This window comes from Pleurodeles waltl, chromosome 2_2 (assembly GCF_031143425.1).
Source record: "Pleurodeles waltl isolate 20211129_DDA chromosome 2_2, aPleWal1.hap1.20221129, whole genome shotgun sequence".
Classification (NCBI taxonomy): domain Eukaryota; kingdom Metazoa; phylum Chordata; class Amphibia; order Caudata; family Salamandridae; genus Pleurodeles; species Pleurodeles waltl.
This window is the reverse complement of record NC_090439.1, coordinates 1,062,828,512-1,062,853,257: the sequence shown is the minus strand read 5'-3', so window position 1 is coordinate 1,062,853,257 and position 24,746 is coordinate 1,062,828,512. Positions and strand designations below refer to the sequence as shown.

The window sequence follows — 24,746 nt, the reverse complement described above, 5'->3', positions numbered from 1 at the left end:
GCACCAATGATGGCTTTTGAGAGACGAAGACCTTGTAATAGTGAAAAATGAATTTAAGAGTTTTTCATTACCAGGACATGTAAAATTTAAAAGTACATGTCCGATTTTTAATTATACTGCGCTTTGCCCTCTGGGCTGTCCAGGCCCTACTCTATGGGTGACTTATGTGTATTAAAAAGTAGGTAAGAGCCTGGCAAAAGGTGTAATCATTCATTTAGCGAAATGACTTATGATGATCGTTCCTATGAAAAGTGATAAGAATTACATTGTGGCAAGGGAAGCTCTACTGACAATCCGAGTTTACAAGGCATCTCTCCACTGATAGATACATGACAGATTTCCTTTTACTTTTAGACACCTTTTCAATTGGGCAATTTGTACACAAGAAACGAACCAATAATTAGGAGGTTATCAGAAGCAGAGAGTCCAGGTACAGCTGGTAGGGGATTTGAGAGGAGAGGTTTTATGTCTTGATTCGAGCTGTGCACAGCTATTCCGGACCAATTTCCCTAAGTGCCTTCACAAGCAATCACCTTAATCCGCCATTACTTATCGTGGAGTGATGCTGAATGTATGAGCTCTCACTGATCCCAAGCGGATACAAGCGAGCATCCTTTTCAGACTCTGCCACCGCAGCTGAACGACGGGACGGAAATCGAATCCATCAACAGAGACAGCGATGGAAATGATCAGGACACGAGAAGCGCTGTTGGGGCAAAGAGTGAGTGCCAAGTGAATGATTTCCTTTGTGCCAATGTACCTAAGAGGAATGACACGTTTGGAACGATACTGCTGGCTGCCAGTTTATCTTTTTAGCGTTGACGAACGAATCTGTCGTTCGTATTTAGCACCGTTACACTTTCTGTGTATTCAGGATTTTGTGTTTTTTTTAAAAATATGTATTTATCAAGCCACATTCTGATGGTAATTGTGCACCTTGTGAATAACAATACCGCAGGGAGCGGTATTTAGCAATACTTAGTACACCCTCACTCCACAAGAGATCTGCAAGCTCAGAATGTGCCTCTTTTGCTCACACGCTGCAGTAGTTGGAACATAGAACCACCCGCATACGCCAGCTCACAGTCCAATAGGGATTGAAAAGGGGTGTTGAACCGGGGAATGTTTCGCCAATGTTAATGAGTGTGACGATTTGCTTTATCTCTGTTTCTATTGACGCGTTTAGGCTTTTCACTTTCACCTATAGATTTACCACAGAAGTCCTGTATCTGTGACTTAACGGGGACCTCCCTGTAAGTGGGTGAAGACAGCACCTCATTGAGGACTATTCGTATTTCCGCAACAGCACAAATGATGCAAAAAGCAACATAAACATTGTAGAAAAGAAGAAAATAGAAACTGGTGTCGAAAGAATGGTTTATCAGACGCAAAGGTGATGTGCAAAAAGTGTATTTTCGAACTATGGAACTCTCCGTTACTAAGTATTTATGGAATTGCCTTAAACGGCGATTTGTAACCACGAGGCGCAAACACGGTGCTCATTTGAAATACCTTGCCACTGTTCTTGTATTGTCAAAACATTCAATATTCACCGCTGCTCTGGTGCTGCCTCCTATGGGGGTTAGGTTGCTTTAATTACCAGGAGGACTTAAGATGCTGTAGATAGAAACGTGTTATGTAGGTGGAGGTTGGTGAGTGGGAGACCAGATTACAGCATCTAGGTTGTGATAAGAGTGAGGGGGGACTAACTCGATAGAACGGTTCAGGAGCAGAGGCAGGGAAGTTCCATAAATGCACGAGGCATGCTGGAATGAAGACCTTAATTAGACTTTTAATTCCAGGAAAATCCGCCACCCTTGAACAATGTGCTATTCTGCGTGATGCATCCTCCAGATGGATAAAGCATTTTTTTTTTTCAAAGTACAAACGGTTTTTAACTATTTAAGGTAGTATAAAACTGTAGAATCTGCAACATTGTCTTTCTAATGTGTGCAGTGGCTTCGATACGGTCCAGCCACCTCTGCTGTTGACAGATTCCCAAATGGGCAAACCTCACACTCTTGCTTCCTGTTTGCGTATCCAACAAATGCGTGCACCGGAAGTGCCGGCATCAGCAAGGCGTGAGTGACATTACAAACACTGCACGCAGCAAACCGAATTTTATCTCGCAGTGCAACCACGACTGGCAATTTCAGCCACGACTCTAAATCTCAAGCATAGTGCAAGGATTACCCTGCAACATGCGTAAATGTGTTTTTACCACAGGCAATTCCGGTCAACAAGACAGCCATATTTACAACTCTCAGCTTCAGTGGGGGGCCCTTGGCTCTATGCTCTGGTGTCACCACAGTAAGGCCGCCTTGTGGAACCACAGAGCCTCCTGGGATGTCTCCTGTAGAGGTGCACCTGTGTGCACCTCAATACCTTAAGGACTGTCTCAATTGATACCGCCCCCAAAACATCTTGCACGAACCCCAGCTAGTAACGCAGACGCCCTACTGAAGGTGGCATATACTCTTGAAACACAAGACACCAGACCCCACCTACCAATGTTCAGGATGCTCTCCCACCACTGGTTTTCCTTTTCCTCACAGTTCTGTGTGCACAGCTTTGCTGTCCCCTAAAACAGACTGTGACATTTCTAGAACATTCCACCGATGTTGCACAATGCTGACAAAGCAATCCAGCTAGATGAAGTGCGGGAAAACTTTGCCAATTATGGACGGCGCTTCACGGGACGTGTGTGTGGTCCACCTCCGGATGATGCAGTGCCTTGATGCGTTCGGACGGCTTTCTTGTGATCGCACGTCTTCTCCGAGCTAGCCTGGCTCATCCCAGGAGAGACAAATGTGCTGATACTGCCGAGGCACAAAGCGTCCGCACCGCCGCGGGGCCCTAATTACAGAAAGTAAGGGGTTTTGTGTTTTTAGCACTTGATTCTTTCAGAGAAACTTGCTTTGACACAGTTGGAGGGCAACACAGGGAGGCCTCCTGTCACTAGCATCAGTCTACAAAAAGGCTAATTATTTATGAGCTATTTTTTACCAGCAGCCCCACCATTCATTTTCCACAGATGAAACACTGGAGGTAAGGCCTGTCTCACTAAACACGTTCCTCACCTTGCGGTACAATTTGGTGGTAGCGGCATTAACAATGTAATTAGCACAATATCGTTTACAGGTGCGGAGTGGTTATATAAGTGAAAAGAAAACCCAAAATAGAATAGGAACACCGGAGAAGTTTCTTATGATGCATTGTATTCACTGATGAAAAGCAGCTATTTTGAAGGTTTCCAATTTTCTTCACGCAAATGCGTTTGCATCACTAAATGTGCTACTAAACAACGAAGATGGCAGGAAATTCCAAGAACACTATTGGAGCGAACATTTCAAACACCATCTTGACATCAGTTAGGGGTGGGGGGTATCCATCAGTTATTAGTGAAGAAATTAACCTGCCTATATATTTTAATGTATGTTGGGACAGAAAAGTCCCCTGCATGATGACAAATGTGCACCCCTACCCTGAGGGCGTCAGTTACATGGAGATCCTGATCCCTGGTACTGATTATTGTTCATGAACGAACACGGATCATGCGTGTTCGCCATGGCCTAGGGATGTCTCATGTTAATGCGGTCATGTTAGACCGGGAGTAGCGCTCAAAACGCTACCCTCGCAGTTGTAGAGGACTACTGGCCTTCTGTGCAGGGAAGTGCTGTAAGACCTGCATAACCTTTGTGTGTTTAGTAAGAATCAGTAGTGTGAACAGGACAATTTACCTGTGTCAGTGGAGTGGTGATTACTGGCCCATTTATACATTTTCCACTGCTGTGAACTTAACTCACCCCTAGTCTACATGATAAATGTGAGTGACACATCACCAAGGCTGTGGAACAAGGGATCAAGGTCTGCTAGTCTCCCTGCTGGGTGGGAATTCAAGACTACTTGCCATGAGCCTTAATCACTGGCTTTCTGTCTGCCTGCCAAGACCACACAACCCTGTGAGGAGGAGGGGGGAAGGAGGAGAGCACCTGAAGGAACCAAAGCCCAGCGGGTATCCAGGCAAGTGGTTCCTGGTGAGTGAAGTAAGATGCCCTTTCTGGTTGGGACTAGTGTACAGAGAAGTTGGTGACCCTCATGTGTGAAGTGGGGGCCACCATTAAATTAAGCCTTTTACCCTTGTGCAGAGAAGTTGGTGGCCTCTGTGAGCTGGGGAGGAGGACGGGGGGGGGGCAGTGTGAAATTAGGGTTGTCACCTTTGTGTAGAAGAATATGGCGACCCCAGTGAGCCAGGAGGGGGCCATCGTGAATTTAAGGGCTTCACCCTTGTGCAGGTGAAATCTGTGACCCCCCCCCATTTGCCAGGAGCAGCCACAGTGGAGGCAGGGCCATTTCACTGTATCGTTGTGCGAAGGCTGCTGTGAAGACCACTTACCAATCTTAGAAGGAGTCACAGAGAGGGATTACAGCACCAAGACATGCTGCCTGGAGATGGAGGATGCCCGATGCATTATAGGGGTAGGACCACAAGAGATCGCAGACCTTCATCATTGGCATACCGGAGCCCTTGAAGACGCACCACAATCTTTCCACACTTGCTGACTGCTATCGGGTCAGATAAGACAGTTCATGGCAGGCAGGATTGTTGGGAACTTGCACACATTTAGTGTGTAGTTCGGAAGATGTTAACTCTTAAGGCTAAAGTTAAACGTTGTTGCGTAGGGGCTAGTGTGGCCTGCATCTGAACGTCACCCTAGTTTTTAATGGGGAATAACCAGCCTTACTCGAAGGGACAGACGGACTTGGGACTGCTGCCCAGGACCATCCTAGCACATCGACTATGAATATTTCGTGTGTTGCTGTTATGCTTTGTGTGTTTACTTTAAAATACTACTTTTCCATAAAATCAAACATTTAACTGGACAACCAACTGTTTGTACTGCTGTACTGTTTACCTCACACCTACATCGCCTTCAAAGAGCCTTGGATTGCTCAACCCATGCTACCACTGAGAGCCAAGTGCTTAAAGCAGTAGTAATTGGCCCAGTTGCTCAGGATCCATTGTAGGTCAGGACCTGGGACAGCAGGAGTAAAAGACCAGAACCACCACAGTTGGGCCCAGAAGCCAATGCTTGCCCCGTGGCCCTCTGAAAGGAGCTTTGACAACGTATACCTGTTAGAAATGGGGTCTTTGTTTGGCAGTCAGGTTACCCCCTGCCCAAACAAGGACCCTCAATCTAGTCAGGGTAAAAGCGAATCACCCTCAGCTAACCCCTGCTTACTCCCTTGGTAGCTTGGCACAAGAAGTAGGCTTAACTTCAGAGTGCTAGATGTAAAGTATTTGTACTAACACACACAGTAACTTAATGAAAACACTACAAAATGAGACAAATAGGAAATATTTATCTAAACAAAACAAGACCAAAACGACAAAAACCCACAATACACAAGTCAAGTTATCAATTAAAAAGCAAAAAGAGTCTTCATGTAGTTTTAAACACACACTAACACTGTTAGCGTGAAAACGTATCTTGGGTGCATCAAAAATAACCCCGCATGGGTGAATGTGCGTCAAAAAGGGCTTGCGAAGCGTCGATTTCACTCACAAGTGAGACCTTGCGTCGTTTCTCCTTTCGTCGGGTCAGGTGTGTAATTTCTTCTCTCTGCAGGAGAGCGACACGTCGATCCAGTCAGTACTCTCGGGTCCGGCAGGCCTTGTGTTGATTTTACATGCCCAGTAGTGCTTGCGTCGGAAATCCAGCCGCACGATGATCCGAAGACCACGCAGCGCGGGGTGGGATCTCACCAGCCTCCGACAGCGATGCTGCGCGTTGTTACTCCAGCTCCGTGCGTCGATCTCCGGGTCACGTTGCAGGCGAGCATCAATTTTCAGCCGCGAAGCTGGTGGTGCATCGATTTTTCAGCCACAGATTGGAGTTGCCTCGATCTTTTTCCCGCACGACATTCTGTGCGTGGATTTCTTCCTCTTAGGCTGCCAGCTTCTCCTTTCAGGGTCCCAGGAACTGGATGGGCACCACTTGGCAGAGTAGGAGTCTCTCCTGAGACTCCAGGTGCTAGCAGAGAGAAGTCTTTGCTGTCCCTGATACTTCAAACAACAGGAGGCAATCTCTAAATCAAGCCCTTGGAGACCTTCACAAGATGGAAGGCACACAAAGTCCAGTCTCTGCCCTCCTACTCTGGCAGAAGCAGCAACTGCAGGATAGCTCCACAAAGCACAGCCACAGGCAGGGCAGCTCTTCTTCCTCAGCTCTTCAGCTCTTCTCCAGGCAGAGGTTCCTCTTGGTTGCCAGAAGTGTTGTAAAGTCTGTGGTTTTGGGTGCCCTTCTTATACCCAATATCTCATTTGAAGTAGGCCTACTTCAAAGCAAATTCTCTCTTGAATGTGAATTCCAGCCTTGCCCAGGCCAGGCCCCAGACACTCACCAGGGGATTGGAGACTGCATTGTGTGAGGACAGGCACAGCCCTTTCAGATCTGAGTGACCATTCCTCCCCTCCCTCCTAGCACAGATGGCTCATCAGGAAATGCACACTACACCCCAGCTCCCTTTGTGTCACTGTTTAGTGTGAGGTGCAACCAGCCCAACTGTCAAACTGACCCAGACGGGGAATCCACAAACAGGCAGAGTCACAAAAATGGTATAAGCAAGAAAATGATCTCTTTCTAAAAGTGGCATTTTCAAACACAGAGGTGGTCATTCTGACCTCGGCGGTAAAAGGCGCTTACCGCCAGGTCAGAAGACCGCCACAACACCGCCGCGGTCGCGGTAAACCGCCACGGTCATTCTGACCCTCAAGAGACAAACCGCCAAAAACCCGACATCCACAAAAGTCCGCCACACCAACGGCCAGCGATAAACTGGCGAAGACCAAACCTCCACCGTCACACCAACAGAAATACGCCCATGCCATTACGACCCACGAATCCACGTGGCGGTCTTTCAACCGCGATATTCCATTGGCGGTACACACCGCCGCGCTCAAAATACACACACAGCTCCAAAACACAGCCACATTGGACAATTCAAAATACACACACCTGACACACATACACACAACACTCCCACACACCCAATTAACTATGAAACACACACCTACATCACCCACAAACCCCTACGACCACAAATCAGAGACGAAGCCCAGAGAGAGACAGCACAGAATAGAGATCACCATCACACAGAGGCACACTACACCATCACCCACACAACATCCACGCACAAAACACCACAAGCCACCACACTCATCACCGCAAACACCACCCCACACCTCATCCACACCACCCCATGGCACCCCCAAGACACCCCAGGTTTTCAGACGCAGAACTCAGGGTCATGGTGGAGGAAATAGTTCGGGTAGAGCCCCAGCTCTTCGGGACACAGGTGCAGCACACCACCATTGCCAGGAAGATGGAGCTATGGCAAAGAATAGTGGACAGGGTCAACGCTGTGGGACAGCATCCACGAAATCGGGAGGACATCAGGAAGAGGTGGAACGACCTACGGGGGAAGGTGCGTTCCATGGTATCCAGGCACAACATCGCGGTGCAGAAGACTGGCGGCGGACCCCCACCTCAACCCCCAGAATTTACAACATGGGAGGAACACGTCTTGAACATCCTGCATCCTGAGGGCCTCGCAGGAGTATCTGGAGGAATGGACTCTGGTAAGTCTAATCTCAACTACTTCATCCCCCCCACCCACCAGCATGCCAACTCATACCCCCACCCTCCCCCCCACCCCATCACACATCCTCCTTGCTAATGTCTCACCATCACAACCCACCCATCCCAACACCAAACCCTGCATGCCACCACAAACCATCGACACCCATCACCTAAGCATGCCCACTGCACATACCCATCTCCCCCACAAACCACTGTCACAACAGCCCCCACAAGGGAATGCCAGCACTGGGGTACACCGGCACCCACCCATTGCACGCTATGGCACACACAGAAGCAATAACAGAAGCAATAACCATACCTCAAAAATGCAGGACCCGAACGCCACCACACCGCCCAGGAGGGTCCAGAAATGTCCATCCCACCCCCAGAAGAGGCCCACAGTGATGACAGCAGCTCTGTCTCCCTGGACCCAGATGACCAGCCCGGCCCATCGGGGACCTCGGGACAGTCGGTTCCCATCACATAGCCACAGGCCACAGCAGACCTACCCCCCTCTGGGAACACCAGCACAGCACCCACCCAGCGGGCCCATGCCTCTGTCTCCAGGACACGTCAATCAGCGGTGTGTCCACCACTACAGGGAACCCAGGTTAACCCACCACCCCAACAACAACAGGGACCTGGGGGCAGTGGTAGTGGGCACATGGTCCAGGGGACAGAGGCCCAGGGAAACAGGGGAACTGGGAGGGCTGTGTGCGACGGGGGGGACAGGCCCAGGGAACCCACTCTCCACGAGGCCCTCTACTCCATCATGGGAGCATACCACCACTCCCAGGAGACGATGGCCACGGTCCTGACCAGGTTCCAGGAGATCCAGGTACTGCAGGAGGAACAGTTTATGGGGTTCAGGGAAGAACTCAGAAACATTAGTTCCGCAATGGGCACCATCGTTGTGGCTCTCAACCAGATTGTCACACATTGCGGGACCGTGTGGCACCACAAAGGGCCCCTGTCACTAGCATGGACCAGGATGTCCGCCGGCGCTAGTGGACAGGAGGCCCCGACACAAGAACAACCGGCCACCAGAACCCCACCCCCTGCAGAAGAAGAACCACCCCGTAAGCAGGGCCTGAGATCTAGGAAGAAGACAGAGTAGGATGCCAAGACCCCCGCCAGGAAAGGATACCCCCTGATGTCATCCCACTGTCCCACATTGTCACCCTGTCCAACCTCAAACTGCCCCTGCTCCACCTTCCACAGGCATATGGACAATGCACCTGTGAGACTGAGAATCTGGACTCTGCCATGGACATTCCTCCACCATCACCCATCACCGATTTTCAACCATGTCCCAAAATTTAGCACTTTAATAAACACACTTATTGCACACAAATAATCTGGAGTCTGCCTGTATTTTTGAAAAAATGTATTAGACATAAACGTGCCAAAATGACCAATTACATTGTGATGACAACATACCACTGTCACACAGCTGTAGTCCACGGGCAAACAAAGCAGAGGTCATGCAATGGGGCCCACATCTCTGAAATTGGAAGGGAAAGTCACAACTCTGTTAGCATACACTGGGTGAAAAGGACAGACAGTAGAGAGGCAGGAGACTGTAAGTAAATGTAAAATGCCGGTGTTGATTCTTACCTGTGTGTTATTGAAAATACTGCTGTATCACTGTGTTCCTGTTGTCTGTGTCGTCCCCTCCGTCTTCCTCCTCTTCACTCTCCGCAGGCTCCACAGCTGCCACAACACCACCATCTGGAGCATCCTCCTGCAGGAAAGGCACCTGGCGTCGCAAAGCCAGGTTGTGAAGCATACAGCAGGCCACGATGATATGACACACCTTCTTTGGTGAGTACATTAGGGATCCACCTGTCATATGCAGGCACCTAAACCTGGCCTTCAGGAGGCCGAAGGTCCGCTCGATCACCCTCCTAGTACGCCGATGTGCCTCATTGTACCGTTCCTCTGCCCTTGTCCTGGGATTCCTCACTGGGGTCAGTAACCACGACAGGTTGGGGTAACCTGAATCACCAATTAGCCACACACGGTGTCTCTGTAGTTGTTCCATCACATAAGGGATGCTGCTATTTCACATGATGTACGCGTCATGCACTGACCCAGGGAACTTGGCATTTACATGGGAGATGTACTGGTCAGCCAAACAGACCACCTGGACATTCATGGAATGATAACTTTTTTTGTTCCTGTACACCTGTTCACTCCTGCTGGGGGGGACCAAAGCCACATGTGTCCCATCAATGGCACCAATGATGTTGGGAATATGTCCAAGGGCATAGAAATCACCCTTCACTGTAGCCAAATCGCCCACCTCAGGGAAAACGATGTAGCTCCGCATGTGTTTGAGCAGGGCAGACAACATTCTGGACAACACCTTTGAAAACATAGGCTGAGACATCCCTGATGAAATGGCCACTGTTGATTGAAATGAGCCACTTGCCAAAAAATGGAGTACTGACAGAACCTGCACTAGAGGGGGGATCCCTGTGGGTTGGCGGATTGGTGACATCAGGTGTGGCTCCAGCTGGGCACACAGTTCCTGTATAGTGGTTCGGTCAAGCCTGTATGTCAGTATGATATGTCTTTCTTCCATTGTCGACAGGTCCACCAGCGGTCTGTACAAGGGAACATTCCTCCATCTCCTCGCAAGTCCCAGCGGACGGTGCCTAGGAAGGACAACAGCGAGCACAGAGTCAATCAACCCACAGGTACGTTCCCACAGCTTGCACAGTACACGATTCTCTATGCATTGAATGGCTTGTATGAGTGTCGATGCAAGGCCTAGGCATGTGTGACGCAGTATAAATTAAGCCATGTGGGCCCTTGAAATGGCGACTGCCTGACCTGTGAAGTGCGACAATGGGATGTGAGGTAAATGCGCTGGCGTGGCACACCGTAGCGGTAGACAGTCGAAGACCGCGGCGCAAAGCCGCATTGGTTAACATTGAACCCTATGGGTTTCAGGAGCCAATGACGAAGTGCGCCGGCGGTCGCGGTACGCACCGCCGCGGTACGCACCGCCGCAGACGTGACCGCCATTTTCTATCTGCTTATTCACTCGAGACCTGATCATCCACAGGAGAGGACCTATACTGCAAGTGCTGCTGTGACCTCGGTCTGGAAGAGACAATGGCTGCTGCGACTGGGGAAAGGGCCCCTGCCTTCACTTCTGAAGAATTGGAGAAACTCGTGGATGGGGTCCTCCCCCAGTATGCACTACTCTACGGTCCTCCAGACCAACAGGTAAGTCCACTGAGACCATGCTTTGTGGGCAATGCCTGTGTTGAGTCGGGTGGATGTAAGATGGTGGGGAGGGGAGCGATTGAGGCATGCATCAAACGACAGATGAGAGCATGTGCCACATGGCAAGGGTGGGGATGGGGGGCCACTCACATCGAGCATGCAGAAAATTATGACAATGTTATTTCTCCCCCTGTACATGTGACATAGGTCAGCGCCCATCAGAAAATCGACATTTGGCGTGCCATCGCCAAGGACGTCCAGACCCTGGGGGTCCACAACAGACGGGGCACCCACTGCTGCAAGAGGTGGGAGGACATCCACTGCGGGAGCAGGAAGACCGCGGAGGCTCTGCTGGGGATGGCCTCCCAACGTAGGAGGGGTGGCTCCCATCAATTGACCCCCCTGATGTCCCGGATCCTGGCGGTGGCCTACCCCGATTTGGATGGGTGCATGAGGACATCACAGCTGACACAAGGGGGTGAGTACAAGCACATTCTGCTGATTTTGCGCACATTGGAGGTGTCTGGGTGGGGGAGGAGGGCTGTGGGTATCCCTAGGCCAGGGCGATTTCCGTAGGCTAGGCCCCTCCGTTAGGCATGGCCCTGTGCCCCCGCCCCCCACCTCTGTAGGTTGCCTAGTACAGCTAAACATGGCCCTGTGTCACCTATGTGTGGATTTGTCGTCCATAGGCTTGTAGGCCACGTCCCACGGATTGAGTAGTGTACCCCAAGTGCGCGGCATAGTGCAGGGGACTTCTGTGTCTGTCCTCTCCGCCAACGGTGTCGCCAATGCATGCACTCAACATGTCTTTATTTCTCCCCCCCCTTTTTTTTGGGTCTTCCTGTTCATGTGTGCATTAGCATCATCAGGCGGAGGAGAAGTGGCATCGGAGCACGAGGGAGCTGCATCTCACATGGCCCTGGAGGGCCATGCAACCGACTCGGAGTTCACCAGTGAGACGGAGGGCGAGGGGGGCTCCACAGCGGGGACACGTGGTGACACCAGCGACACAGACACGTCCTCGGAAGGGAGCTCCCTTGTGGTGGCGGCAACATCCGTGCCCACCGCAACAACAGGTACAGCCGCCACCCAGCGCACCAGCTCCGCCCTCCCAGCAGCCCCTCAGCCTTCGCCCCGTGCCCGCTCACCCAGGAAGGTGGGCATCTCCTTGGCCCCAGGCACCTCAGGCCCTGCCCCAGTTACCCCTGCTGCCCTCAGTGAGGAGGTCATTGACCTCCTCAGGACGCTCATTGTTGGGCCGTCTACCCTTTTGAATGCCATCCAAGGTGTAGAAATGGAGGTGCACCGGAGTAATGCATACCTGGAGGGCATTCATTCGGGTCAGGCTGCCCATCAGCGATCGTTCAACGCTCTGGCCTCAGCACTGACGGCAGCCATTGTCCCTGTCTCCTGCCTCCCTCCTCCAACTTCCTCAACCCAGTCCCACTCCCCTGTTCCTCTGCCTATCCCAGACACACCTACAGACCAGCCTGCACACACCTCAACACCCAAGGCAAGCTCATCCAGACATAAGCACCACACATCACACAAGCATTCACCCAAGCAACATCCACATGCAGACATGCCAACAGCCACTGCCTCCTCTGTGTCCCCCTTCTCCTCGTCTCCCTCCTCCCTCCCTGTGACGTCTCCACTCACACTTGCATGCACAACATCATCAGCCACTACTTCCATCACCAGCACACCCAACCGGACACTCCGCACACTTGCAGTCACCACCCCCACTGCCATTTACACGTCCCCTGTGTCCTCTCCCATTGTGTCTGTCACCCCCTCTTCCAAACCACACAAACGCAGGCAGCCACCCACCCAACAGCCATCCACCTTACGACAGCCTCCAGCACAAGCACCTGCACCCAAACACACCAGACCTGACTCACCTACAACCACATCCTATTCCTCCACTCCCATACCCACTGCACCTACCCTTCCCACTGCTCCTAAAAAGTTTTTCCTGTCCAAAATTAACCTCTTTCCATCACCTGACCCACCCCCTCCATCTCATAAGAGTCGAATCAGCACCTCAGCCACCACATCCCCTGGACCTACAAGGACAATAGTCCAGGGATTTTGGAGTCCACCACCTTCAAGGGCAGCTACTTCGGCTAGCAGTAAAGGGACAGCCAGCCCACCCCCTGGTAAAAAATCAAAGAAAGGCAAGGCCCGGCGCGAGAGGCCAGAGACAGCAGGCTCCAAAGGCACTACCCTGGCACCGTCAGGAAGTGGGGTGCCACCTGGCACACCGACAAAGGGAGGAAAGGGACACAGAGGAGCAGGGAAGGGTGGCAAGGGCAGCACGCCCGACAAGTCCGGCAGCAGGCGAGCTGCCCAGGAGGGCCCCACCAGCCCCATTCCAGGTGTGAAGGAGGACACCCACGGGCCCGGGACGCCAGTACAGGAGGGCCCCGCAAGCGAGAAGACAGATGTGCACGAAGGGCCCGGCAGCCACATGTCAGGTGGCGAGTGAACTCCATCTCATGGCTGGATCTGGTGCCCTGGAGACACATGTCAAGCACTGCTGAACAGGGCCCTTCAAGTCAAGCACCACTGAACAGGGCCCTTCAAGTCAAGCACCGCTCCGCTGGGCACCGCCGTCTCAAGCACCGCTCCGCTGGGCCCTTCAAGTCAAGCACCGCTGAACAGGGCCCTTCAAGTCAAGCACCGCTCCGCTGGGCACCGCCGTCTCAAGCACCGCTCCACTGGGCCCTTCAAGTCAAGCACCGCTGAACAGGGCCCTTCAAGTCAAGCACCGCTGAACAGGGCACCGCCGTCTCAAGCACCGCTGTACAGGGCCCTTCAAGTCAAGCACTGCTCCGCTGGGCACCGCCGTCTCAAGCACCGCTCCGCTGGGCCCTTCATCTCAAGCACCACTCCGCTGGGCACCGCCGCCTCAAGCACCGCTCCGCTGGGCCCTTCATCTCAAGCACCGCTCCGCTGGGCCCTTCAACTCAAGCACCGCTCCGCTGGACCCTTCATCTCAAGCACCGCTCCGCTGGGCACCGCAGTCTCAAGCACCGCTCCGCTGGGCCCTTCATCTCAAGCACCGCTCCGCTGGGCCCTTAATCTCAAGCACCGCTCCACTGGGCACCGCCGTCTCAAGCACCGCTCTGCTGGGCCCTTCATCTCAAGCACCGCTCCGCTGGGCCCTTCATCTCAAGCACCGCTCCGCTGGGCCCTTCATCTCAAGCACCGCTCCGCTGGGCACCGCCGTCTCAAGCACCGCTCCGCTGGGCCCTTCGTCTCAAGCACCGCTCCGCTGGGCCCTTCATCTCAAGCACCGCTCCGCTGGGCACTGCCGTCTCAAGCACCGCTCCGCTGGGCCCTTCAAGTCAAGCACCACTCCGCTGGGCCCTTCACGTCAAGCACCGCTCCGCTGGGTCCTTCAAGTCAAGCACCGCTCCGCTGGGCACCGCCGTCTCAAGCGCCGTTCCGCTGGGCCCTTCAAGTCAAGCACCGCTCCGCTGGGCACCGCCGTCTCAAGCACCGCTCCGCTGGGCCCTTCATCTCAAGCACCGCTGAACAGGGCACCGCCGTCTGAAGCACCGCTGGCCCATTGGCAGAAGGGGCAGGGCCGGATCTGTGTCGGGCAGGGCTGCACGAAGCACTCTGGGCACCATGCCTCCTCCAGAACCAGTGGAGTCTGTAATCCACTTGATAGACTGTGGCTTTGCACTCCCCAGGATTGAACAGAGGGCAAACCACCCACTGTAGAGACTTGTGAGACTGTGGCTTTGCACTCCCCAGGATGGTACAGTGGGCAATCCACCCACTGTAGAGACTTGTGAGACTGTGGCTTTGCACTCCCCAGGATGGTACAGTGGGCAATCCACCCACTGTAGAGACTTGTGAGACTGTGGCTTTGCACTCCCCAGGATTGAACAGTGGGCAAACCACCCACTGTAGAGACTTGTGAGACTGTGGCTTTGCACTCCCCAGGATGGTACAGTGGGCAACCCACCCACTGTAGAGACTTGTGAGACTGTGGCTTTGCACTCCCCAGGATGGTACAGTGGGCAACCCACCCACTGTAGAGACTTGTGAGACTGTGGCTTTGCACTCCCCAGGATGGTACAGTGGGCAAACCACCCACTGTAGAGACTTGTGAGACTGTGGCTTCGCACTCCCCAGGATGGTACAGTGGGCAAACCACCCACTGTAGAGACTTGTGAGACTGTGGCTTCGCACTCCCCAGGATGGAACAGTGGGCAACCCACCCACTGTAGAGACTTGAGAGACTGTGGCTTCGCACTCCCCAGAATGGAACAGTGGGCAAACCACCCACTGTAGAGACTTGTGAGACTGTGGCTTTGCACTCCCCAGGATGGAACAGTGGGCAACCCACCCACTGTAGAGACTTGTGAGACTGTGGCTTTGCACTCCCCAGGATTGAACAGTGGGCAAACCGCCCACTGTAGAGACTTGTGAGACTGTGGCTTTGCACTCCCCATGATGGAACAGTGGCCATGGAGGCCCCTCGTGGATCTGGCGTCGTGGACTCATCTGGCTGAGGTGCCCCCCCTTCCCCTCCCCCTGAGGTGCCTGTAGGTTTGCTATCTGATGCCCCTGCAGTGTTCTCTCCAATGGATTTGGGTCTCCTGTGTGGGCTTTGCCCATGTGTTTAGGCCCATTGGCCCACGTACAATGGCTGATACCCAATTTGGACAAGACAATTTACATATGTATATATAGTTATAGTTGTTTGATATATTTTTTTACTTAGCCGTACAATATACTTCAATTTTCATGATCATTTTATTTTGTCTTTGCATTCTTCCGGGGGGTTTGAGGGGTGTCACTCTGAGTTGTTGCTCTGCATTGATGTGTATGTAGTTGTGGGTGAGGGTGAGGGTGGGTGTGTCGCGTATGTGTGTGCCCGTAATGTTTTCTCCTCCTCCCTCCCCTGTGTCGTAGGTGCAGTACTCACCGTTGTCTCCTGCGGCGGCGTTCGTGCTCCTGGTAGAGGAGCAGGTAGACAATAGCTGGTAGGATGTGTAGTTCAGGTTCCATGCTGTCCAGATTCCTCGTGGAGTGTGTAGAGGTGAGCGTTTTCCGTTCGTACTGTCTGTTTCCGCTGTGTTTTTATCGGCGGGGCTCCCGCCCCGGAAAAGGTGGTGGATTGGTGGGTTGTGATAGGGTGGGCGGTAGATTGTCTCCCGCCTGTCTGTTGGCGGTGACCGCCGCGCTGTTTGTTTGTCCCGCCGTGGCGGTCGGAGTGTTAAAGTGGCGGTCTCTGTTGGCGGCTCCCGCCAGGGTCAGAATTCCATTTTTTTATCCGCCTGCCTGTTGGCGGGTTGGCCGCCGCTTTAACACCGACCGCCAGAGTTGGAATGACCCCCAGAATCTTAAAATCAACTTTACTAAAAGATGTATTTTTAAATTGTGAGCTCAGAGACCCCAAACTCATCATGTCCACCACTCCCAAAGGGAATCTACACTTTAATCATATTTAGAGGTAGCCCCCACGTTAACCTATGAGAGGGACAGGCCTTGCAACAGTGAAAAACAAATTTAGCAATATTTCACTGTCAGGACATATAAAACACATTACTACATGTCCTACCTTAACCATACACTGCACCCTGCCCTTGGGGCTACCTAGGGCCTACCGTAGGGGTGGCTTACATGTAAGAAAAGGGACCTTTTAGGCATGGCAAGTTGATGCACTTGCCAAGTCGAATTTACAGTTAAAAACTGCACAAACAGACACTGCAGTGGCAGATCTGAGACATGATTACAGAGCTACTTATGTGGGTGGCACAACCAGTGCTGCAGACCCACTAGTAGCATTTAATTTACAGGCCCTGGGCACCTCTAGGGCACTGTACTAGGGACTTACTAATAATCCAATATGCCAATCATGGATAAACCAATTACATACACATTTTGTACAGGAGTACTTGCACCTTAATACTGGTTAGCAATGGTAAAGTGCCCAGAGTAACAAAGACAGCAAAAACAGAGTCCAGCACACATCAACAACCTGGGAAACAGAGGCAAAAAGTTAAGGGAGACCATGCCAAGGATGAAAAGTCTAACAATACCAGTATTATCTCTTTATGAAAATAACATCACAAAGAAGATTAAGACTAAGATGGTACTGCTTTTTATGCTCTCCATTATGCAACCATTTCTAATAAAATCAAACATAAGAGCCACAGTCCAAACCCTCACCATCTTCTGCCAAGACTGCAACAATGCTCTCTGCCCCTGTCACGTCCCAGGCACTCTGGAAGAGTGCCAACTGCTACACTGCCCACCCCAATAAGAGGTGATGCAAAGTCCATCACACTGACCTTGATGAACAAGCCCCAGATGACTGTGCAAACAAGGATCACCTCTCAGACAATCTGCATCACTTACTAGCTCTGACAGGAAACATGCCAGCATAACTAGGAGAGAAATCTCTCCACTCTGGTGGTCAACACAACATCACAAACTGAAGCAATGCCTGATTGAAGCAACAAAATTATACGAAAAACAAGCATTGGCAAAGCAAAGCATATGGTTGCCAGCCTTTTGATTTAGCAATTTGTTTATTTTTGATTTGTTTTGCCAAAACATAATTGGTTCCCCATGCTCACTGGTGTGGGTGTTACCTGCTTATACCATTGCTTTTTTCCTGGCACAGCTTTAACTAGAGGACCCTGGCTCACGTGAGTAGACTCCGATGAGTCTTTTATATTTCTGGTTTGATTTTCTCCCTTTTCTTTTAACTTCATGTTACCTTGTGGAGTCCCAGGACAGGAAGCTTCCAGATGAGCTACTGGCTCCAGTTTTGTTGTGTTTATCTCCCCCTCCTCTTTTATTTACATTTGGCACAGTCAGAGCACAACCAGTGCTTAGCGTTGTAGTGTTTCTCAGGTGGCCCTGCCCACCCAGTCATGGCACCCTTCACAACTTACGCTGCAGTGGGTCTTCACAGACCCAGGAAGTAGCTGGGCATGTTGTCCCATTCTCACTGGTGTTGGTGTTACCTGCTGTTACCACTGCTTTTATTTACTTACATTTCTTTAACTGGGGGTGCCTATGTCCCATGAGTAGCCTCCAAGGAGTCTTTCTTTGTTATGTTTATAGGCTTGGTGTTTATCCCTTTTATTTTAACTTATTTTTTTGCCTTGTAGTCCCCCAAGCACTTAAACTACACAAACAACAGAAATTCTAAAACTATAGTAACAGCTTACATTTTTAATTGAGGAAGCACCTTCGAATTATTTTAACCCATGCATCTTGTTATAGAGTGTAGTAAATTCGGTAGCCACACTACATTATATATAAAGCACTATTCTACCATGCACTGTGTTGTGACAAATACAGTGATTTGCGATGTCATAACTGTTGTTAAGAAAGCTAGAATTTCAGATGGTATAAGTGATGTGATATGAAATGGTTTAAGCATTGCACAGAGAAGGCGCAAGTTACAGTTAATATAGTGTAGCTACCAAGTTCACTACACTCTATACTGTCAACACCCGCTCCCTCGCCAAACATGCAGTAGAAGCCTGGGACCTCCTCGACTCGACCGCTTCTGACATCGCCTTCCTCACCGATACCTGGATCACCCCCACCTCAGCCCTGGACATTGCCACCGCCATTCACAATGGCTACAAAATCATCCACAAAGACAGAATCAATCGACCAGAAAGAGGCGTCACCATAGTCTACAAGAACACCCCCCGCCTTTCAACCACCAACAAGACACTGAACCAGCCAACCACCACAAAACACCTACACTTTCAAATCCAGATCAACCTGAACCCCTCCCTACATGGCATGCTCATCTACAGACAACCCAGACCACGGCTCCAGTTCAGTGAAACCTTCACCGACCTCATTGACCCCGGGCACTTGCCTCCACCATCTACATCCTACTTGGCGGCGTCAACTTCTACCTCGAAAACTGCATCGACCCCAACACCTCATCCCTTCAGGACAACCCCGCTACCCTCGGACTCAAGCAACTTGTCAACCTCCCCACCCACTGAGCAGTCCTCACCCTCAATCCGGTCTTCTCGGCCAGAAACAACATCACCATCTCACACACCTCCAAACACCATTGGACTAACCACCAATGCACCCATTTCACCTTTACAAAGACCACTGCACACCACCACGCCCCCCGCACCACAGGCAGAAACTGGAGTAAAGTCACCGAAACCTGGCTCACAGATGCCCTCAGCCCCCCTTTACCAGACGCTACAAACGCGAATGACTCGTCACGCATCCTGCACAGCTGGATTACCGAATGAGCCAACACCATAGCCCCTCTCAGAAAACACGCCGGAAACTAGCACTGGAAGAAACCAAACTGGTTCACAACAGAGCACCAAGAATCCAAATGTAAAGGTAAAAATGGAGGAACAGCAAAGCAACCGCAGATCGGACAGCCTAAAAAGACGCAGTCACCACACACCACCAGCACATCAGAGCTGCCAGGAAAACTGTCATTAAGGAACATATCAGCACAAATGCACACAACAGCAAGGAGTGATTCACCATAGTCAAGGCATTCATGAATCCTGGATCAGACACCTCAGACATCCCCCCTCTCAAGACCTTTGCAACAACTTCACTACCTTTTTTCACTGGAAAATCCAGGACATATATACGACGGATTCAAGAGCCAAAATCAACCCCACCGCCCACCAGTATCACCGAGGACCCCACACCGCAGACCCTGAACATCTGGACTCCTATCTCCACAGAAGACACTCAGAAGCTCATGAACTCTATCCATTCATCCATGGACCCGTACCCACACCACATCTTCAACCTGGCCAGTGCCACCATCGCATCAGAGCTCTGCTGGACTATCAACCACTCCACCGAAACCGCCACCTTCCCATCTGACTGAAAACTCACAGAAATCAACCTACTCCTGAAAGAACCCGCCACCAATCCTAGGGAGTTGAAAAACTACAGACCCATCTTGCTGCTCTCCTACCTAGCCAAGGTAACAGAAAAGGCCATTAACATGCAATTGACGGAGTTTCTCGGCTCAAACCACATTCTGGACCCCTCACCATCCAGATTCAGGAGTAAACACAGCACTGAGACAGCCCTCCTCGCAGCCACAGACGACATCTGCACCATACTGGACCACAGAGACACATCCACCCTCATCCTCCTTGACCTTTCAGCCGCATTCAACACTGTCACCCTCTTCACAGTCTGCACCAGACTCCACAACGCCGGCATCCAAGGCAAAGCACTGGAATGGATTCAATCCTTCCTGACCAAAAGAACTCAGCATGTCAGACTCCTACCATAGGCTTCAGCACCCAAAGAAACATGTTGTGGAGTACCCCAGGGATCCTCGCTAAGCCCAACCCTCTTCAACATCCATCTACGTGGCCTCGCTCGCTAAGATCGTCAGAAAGCATGGTCTAAACATCGTCTCCTACGCTGACGACACCCAGCGGATCCTCTCCCCGACCAAAGACCTGTCAGCAGCCAAGAGAAATTTCCACAATGGCATGAGAGCAATCGCCACCTGCTTGGAAGCCAGTTGCCTCAAGCTCAACTCGAACAAGACAAAGGTCCTCGTATTCAGCTCCACCCCATCCGCCTGGGACAACTCTTGGTGGCCTGCCGCCCTAGGAAACGCCCCCATCCCCACCGACCACACACGCAACCTGGACATCATCCTAGACACAACGCTCTCCATAACCCGTCAAGCCAATTCCATCTCTTCCACACCTTGCAGCTCCTTCAAAAGATCTTCAGGTGGATCTCCACTGTGACCAGAAGGATGGTCACCCAGGCCCTGGTCAACAGCAAACTGGACTATGGTAACGCACGAAATGCCGACACCACAAAGAAGCTACAAGCAAAACTACAGAGAATCCAGAATGCAGCAGCCAAACTCATCCTGGACATCCCCCCACCACAGCCACATCTCCACCCACCTCAGAGACCTCCACTGGCTCCCGGTTCACAAATTCATTACCTTCAAGCTATTGACTCACACATACAAGGCACTTCAAAACATCAGACCAGACTACCTCAACCATCACCTGACCTTCTACACCCCCGCCAGGCAACTCGGATACTTCCATCTTGCCCTTGCCGCCATCCCCAGAATCAAGAAAAGCCCAGCTGGAAGAAGATCCTTCTCCTACCTCGCAGCCCAAACTTAGAATACACTTCCCTCAACCTCAGACAGGCTGCATCACTAAAGCAATTCAGGAAGGAACTCAAGACTTCTAATGAGCAGCATGCCCACCATAGTGCCTTGAGACCCCACGGGTGATGAGTCGCGGTTTACAAGTACTGATTGATTGATTGACATATGGAGGTGTACAAGTAATAATAATTTGAAGGTGGTACGCACTTATACATTCATTCAAGCTATAATTATAACTTCAGAATTTCTAAATGTTTGTGTAGTTTAAGTTTGGTTGGTATAGAGAGAATAAAGTTATAGTAAAGTAAAGGTGATGTAGTAATTATACATCTAAGTTATAACTATAATTTTAGAATTTCTAATGTTTGGGTACTTTAAATTTGGTTTGTATAGAAAGAATAAATAAAGTTTTCCAAACTACAATGAAAGTTTTTATTTTGTAATAAAAAAGTGTTTGAAATTGTAGAGTGTACTGTATGCGAGTGGAGTTTTGTTAAGTGGAGTGTCATACAGCGGGATGGCTTACAGTGACGTGGCATAGAGCGGAATGGAGTAGAGTGGAGTGGTGTACTGTGGCTAGCGTAGAGTGGAATACCATACAGTGGACTGGCCTAAAGTGGCTTACAATCGAGTGGCGTAGAGTACAATAGCATAAAGTGGAGTGACATAGTATGGAGTTAGGTTGAGTGGAGCTGCATAGAGTGGAGTGGTATACACTAGAGCGGCATAAACTGGAGTGGCGCTAAGTACAATACATTAGAATGGAGTGGTGTAAAGTGCAATAGAGTAGAGTGGACTTGCCTAGAGTGTAGTAGGATAGAGTTGAGTGGCATAGGATGGAGTAGTGTAGAGTGAAGTGGTGTAAGTGACTTAGAGTGGAGTGATATGAAGTGGAATAGCATAGAGCAGATTGGTATAGAGTGGAGTGGCATAGAGTGGAGTGGCATAGAGTGGAGTAACATAGCGGAGGGGCGCAGAGTGGCATAGAGTGGAATAGCACATAATGGAGTGGCGTAGAGTCTAGTAGCATAGAAAGGAATAGCATAGAAGGGAATGGTGTGGAGTGGATTGGCGTACAGCAGAGAGACATAAAATGGAGTGATGTACAGTATAGTAGTGTAGAGTGGAGTGGCATAGAGTGCTGTAAAATAGTGTAGAGGGAAATAGCGTGGAGTGGAGTGGTGCAGAGTGGAGAGCTGCATACAGTGGAGTAGAGTAGAATGCAGTGGCATAGTGGCATACAGTGAAATAGTGTAGATAAGGGGCATACACTGGAGTGGCGTAAAGGTGAGTGGTGTGGAATGGAGTGGCTTACAGTGGTATGCCGTATAGTGCAGTAGTGTACTGTGGAAGACATAGAGTGGAATACTATACAGTGGACTGGCCTACAGCGTCTTACAATAGAGTGGCATAGAGTGCAATAGACTAGAGTGGAGTGGCACAGTGTGGAGTTGGGCTGAGTGGAGTGGCCTAGAGTTGAGTGGTGTACAGTAGAGTGGCATAAACTGGAGTGGCACAAAGTACAATACATTAGAGTGGAGTGGGATAAAGTGCAATAGAGTAGAGTAGAGTGGAGTGGTATAGAGTGTAATAGGGTAGATTTGAGGGGCATAGAATGGAGTAGCATGGAGTGAAGTGGAGTGGGTTTGAATATTTTAGATTGGAGTGATATAGAGTGGAATGATGTAGAGTAGAATAGTGTAGAGCAGATTGGCAACGAGGAGTGTTGTAGAGGGGAATAGCATAGAGTGAAGGGGTGCAGAGTGACATAGAGTGAAGTGGCATAGAGTGGAATCGCACAGAATGGAGTGGGATAGGGTCTAGTTTTATAGAATGGAATAGCATAGAAACGAGTGGCATAGAGTGGAGTGACGTACAGCATAGAGGCATAAAATGGAGTGATGTACATTAGAATAGTGTAGACTGGAGTGGCATAGAGTGCAGCAAAGTGCCACAGATGGTAATAGTGTAGTGTGGAGATGTGCAGACTGCAGTGGCCTACAGTGGAGCAGAGTAGAATGCAGTGGGGTTGAGCAGAGTGGCAAACAGTGGAATAGCATAGAAAAGAGCTGCATACACTGTAGTGGCGCTAAGTTGAGTGGCGTAGAGTGGAGTGGCTTAGAGTGTACTGGTGTACAGTGCAATGGTGTAGAGGATAGTGGCATACAGTTCAGTGGTGAAGAGAGAAATGCTATTCAGTGGAGTTGTGTTGAATAGAGTGAAATAGTGCACAGTGGAGTAGTGTAGCATGGAGTTGGGTTGAGTAGAGTGGCTTAGAGTTCAGGGGTGTACAGTAAATTGGCATAAACTGGAGTGGCATAAAGTACAATAGAGTAGAGTGGAATAACATAGAGTGGAGTGACGTAGAGAGGAGTGCCATTGAATGAAGTGACATACAGTGGAACTGCATAGACGAGTGGCTTAGAGTTGAGTGGTGTAGAGTGGAGTGGTGTAGAGTGGAATAGTGGACAGTTGATTGCGTACAGTGGTGTGGCACTGAGTGGACTGACAGACTTTAGTGGTGTTGAGTGGAGTGGTGCACCGTGGAGTGGCATTTAGTTGAAGAGTGTACAAAGGGAGGACGTAGAGTGGGTTAGAGTCAAGTGGTGGAATAGCATAGAGTGGAGTCGCGTACAGTGGAGTTGCATACAGCAGAGTGGCATAGAGTGGAGTGGCGTAGAATGGAGTGGCATACAATGGAGTGGTGTAGAGTTGAATTGCATACAGTGGAATCGCATGTGGTAGAGCGTATAGTGGCATAAAGTGCAGTGGTGCACAGTAGACTGACATATACTGGAGTAGCGATCAGTAGATGGGTGTACAGTGGAGTGGTGTGCACTAGACTGGCATATAGTGGAGTGGTGTAGAGTGGAGTGGTTGAGAGTGGAGTGGGGTAGAGTGGAATAGGGTAGAGTGGAGTGCACAGAGTGCAATAGGGTAATGTGAAGTGTCATAGAGTGGAGGGGCTTTCAATGGAGTGGCATAGAATGGAGTGTCGTAGAACTGTATACCATAAAGTAGGGTGGCGTAGAATGGAGTGGCCTGGAGTGGAGTGGAGTGGCGCGGAGTGTCATGGAGTGGAATAGCATAGAGTGGAGTGGTATGGAGTGGCGTAGAGTGGCATACAGTTGAGTGGAAAAATGTAGAGTGGAGTGGCATACAGTATAGAGACATAAAGGTGAGTGGCATAGAGAAGAGTAGTATTTATTTGAATAGGTTAGAGTGCAGTGGCATAGAGAGTAGTGGCATAGAAAGTAGTGGTGTTGAGTGTAGTGGCATAGAGTAGAGTTGTGTCTGTTGTAGTAGAGTGTAGTTTAAAGAGAAGTAGTGTGAAAGTTGCTGAATGGCTATAGAGAAAAGGTGTCAGGCATATATATTATGGGGTGGGCATGATAATTTTTGGTATCTGCTCGAAATTGGTTGAATACTATTAAAGCTATAAGTGAGAAAACACAAAGTTATATTTAGTGAAGCGGTATGCCACAGTAACTTTCCAGTATACCGCTGTACATGCCTATCACAAGGCAGTATATGATTGGCTAATGGCTGCATTTACAAAAGTAAAACACAGCTATGTAATGTTTACCACATTTTGGTGTTCAGGGTTAGGTCCTTAGATATTGGTAAGCAGTATCTTTTAATGTTGCTCCCTACCTATTTCCACCTTATTAAAGTGTTAATAGGCATGGATAGATATTAATTCTTTTGTGTATTTTTTTTAA

The 24,746-nt window shown here is 50.3% G+C and overlaps 1 protein-coding gene across 1 annotated transcript in view; it reads left to right on the top strand.

Annotated features, from left to right (window-relative positions):
• Positions 1 to 607: 607 nt before the first annotated feature.
• Positions 608 to 24,746, top strand: part of LOC138282847 (uncharacterized) — a 128,002-nt gene continuing 103,863 nt past the window's right edge. The window contains exon 1 of the mRNA XM_069220798.1: positions 608 to 721. Within this exon, the coding sequence (XP_069076899.1) occupies positions 680 to 721 (42 nt within the window). The 5' untranslated portion in view covers positions 608 to 679. The remainder of the gene's footprint in view (positions 722 to 24,746) is intronic.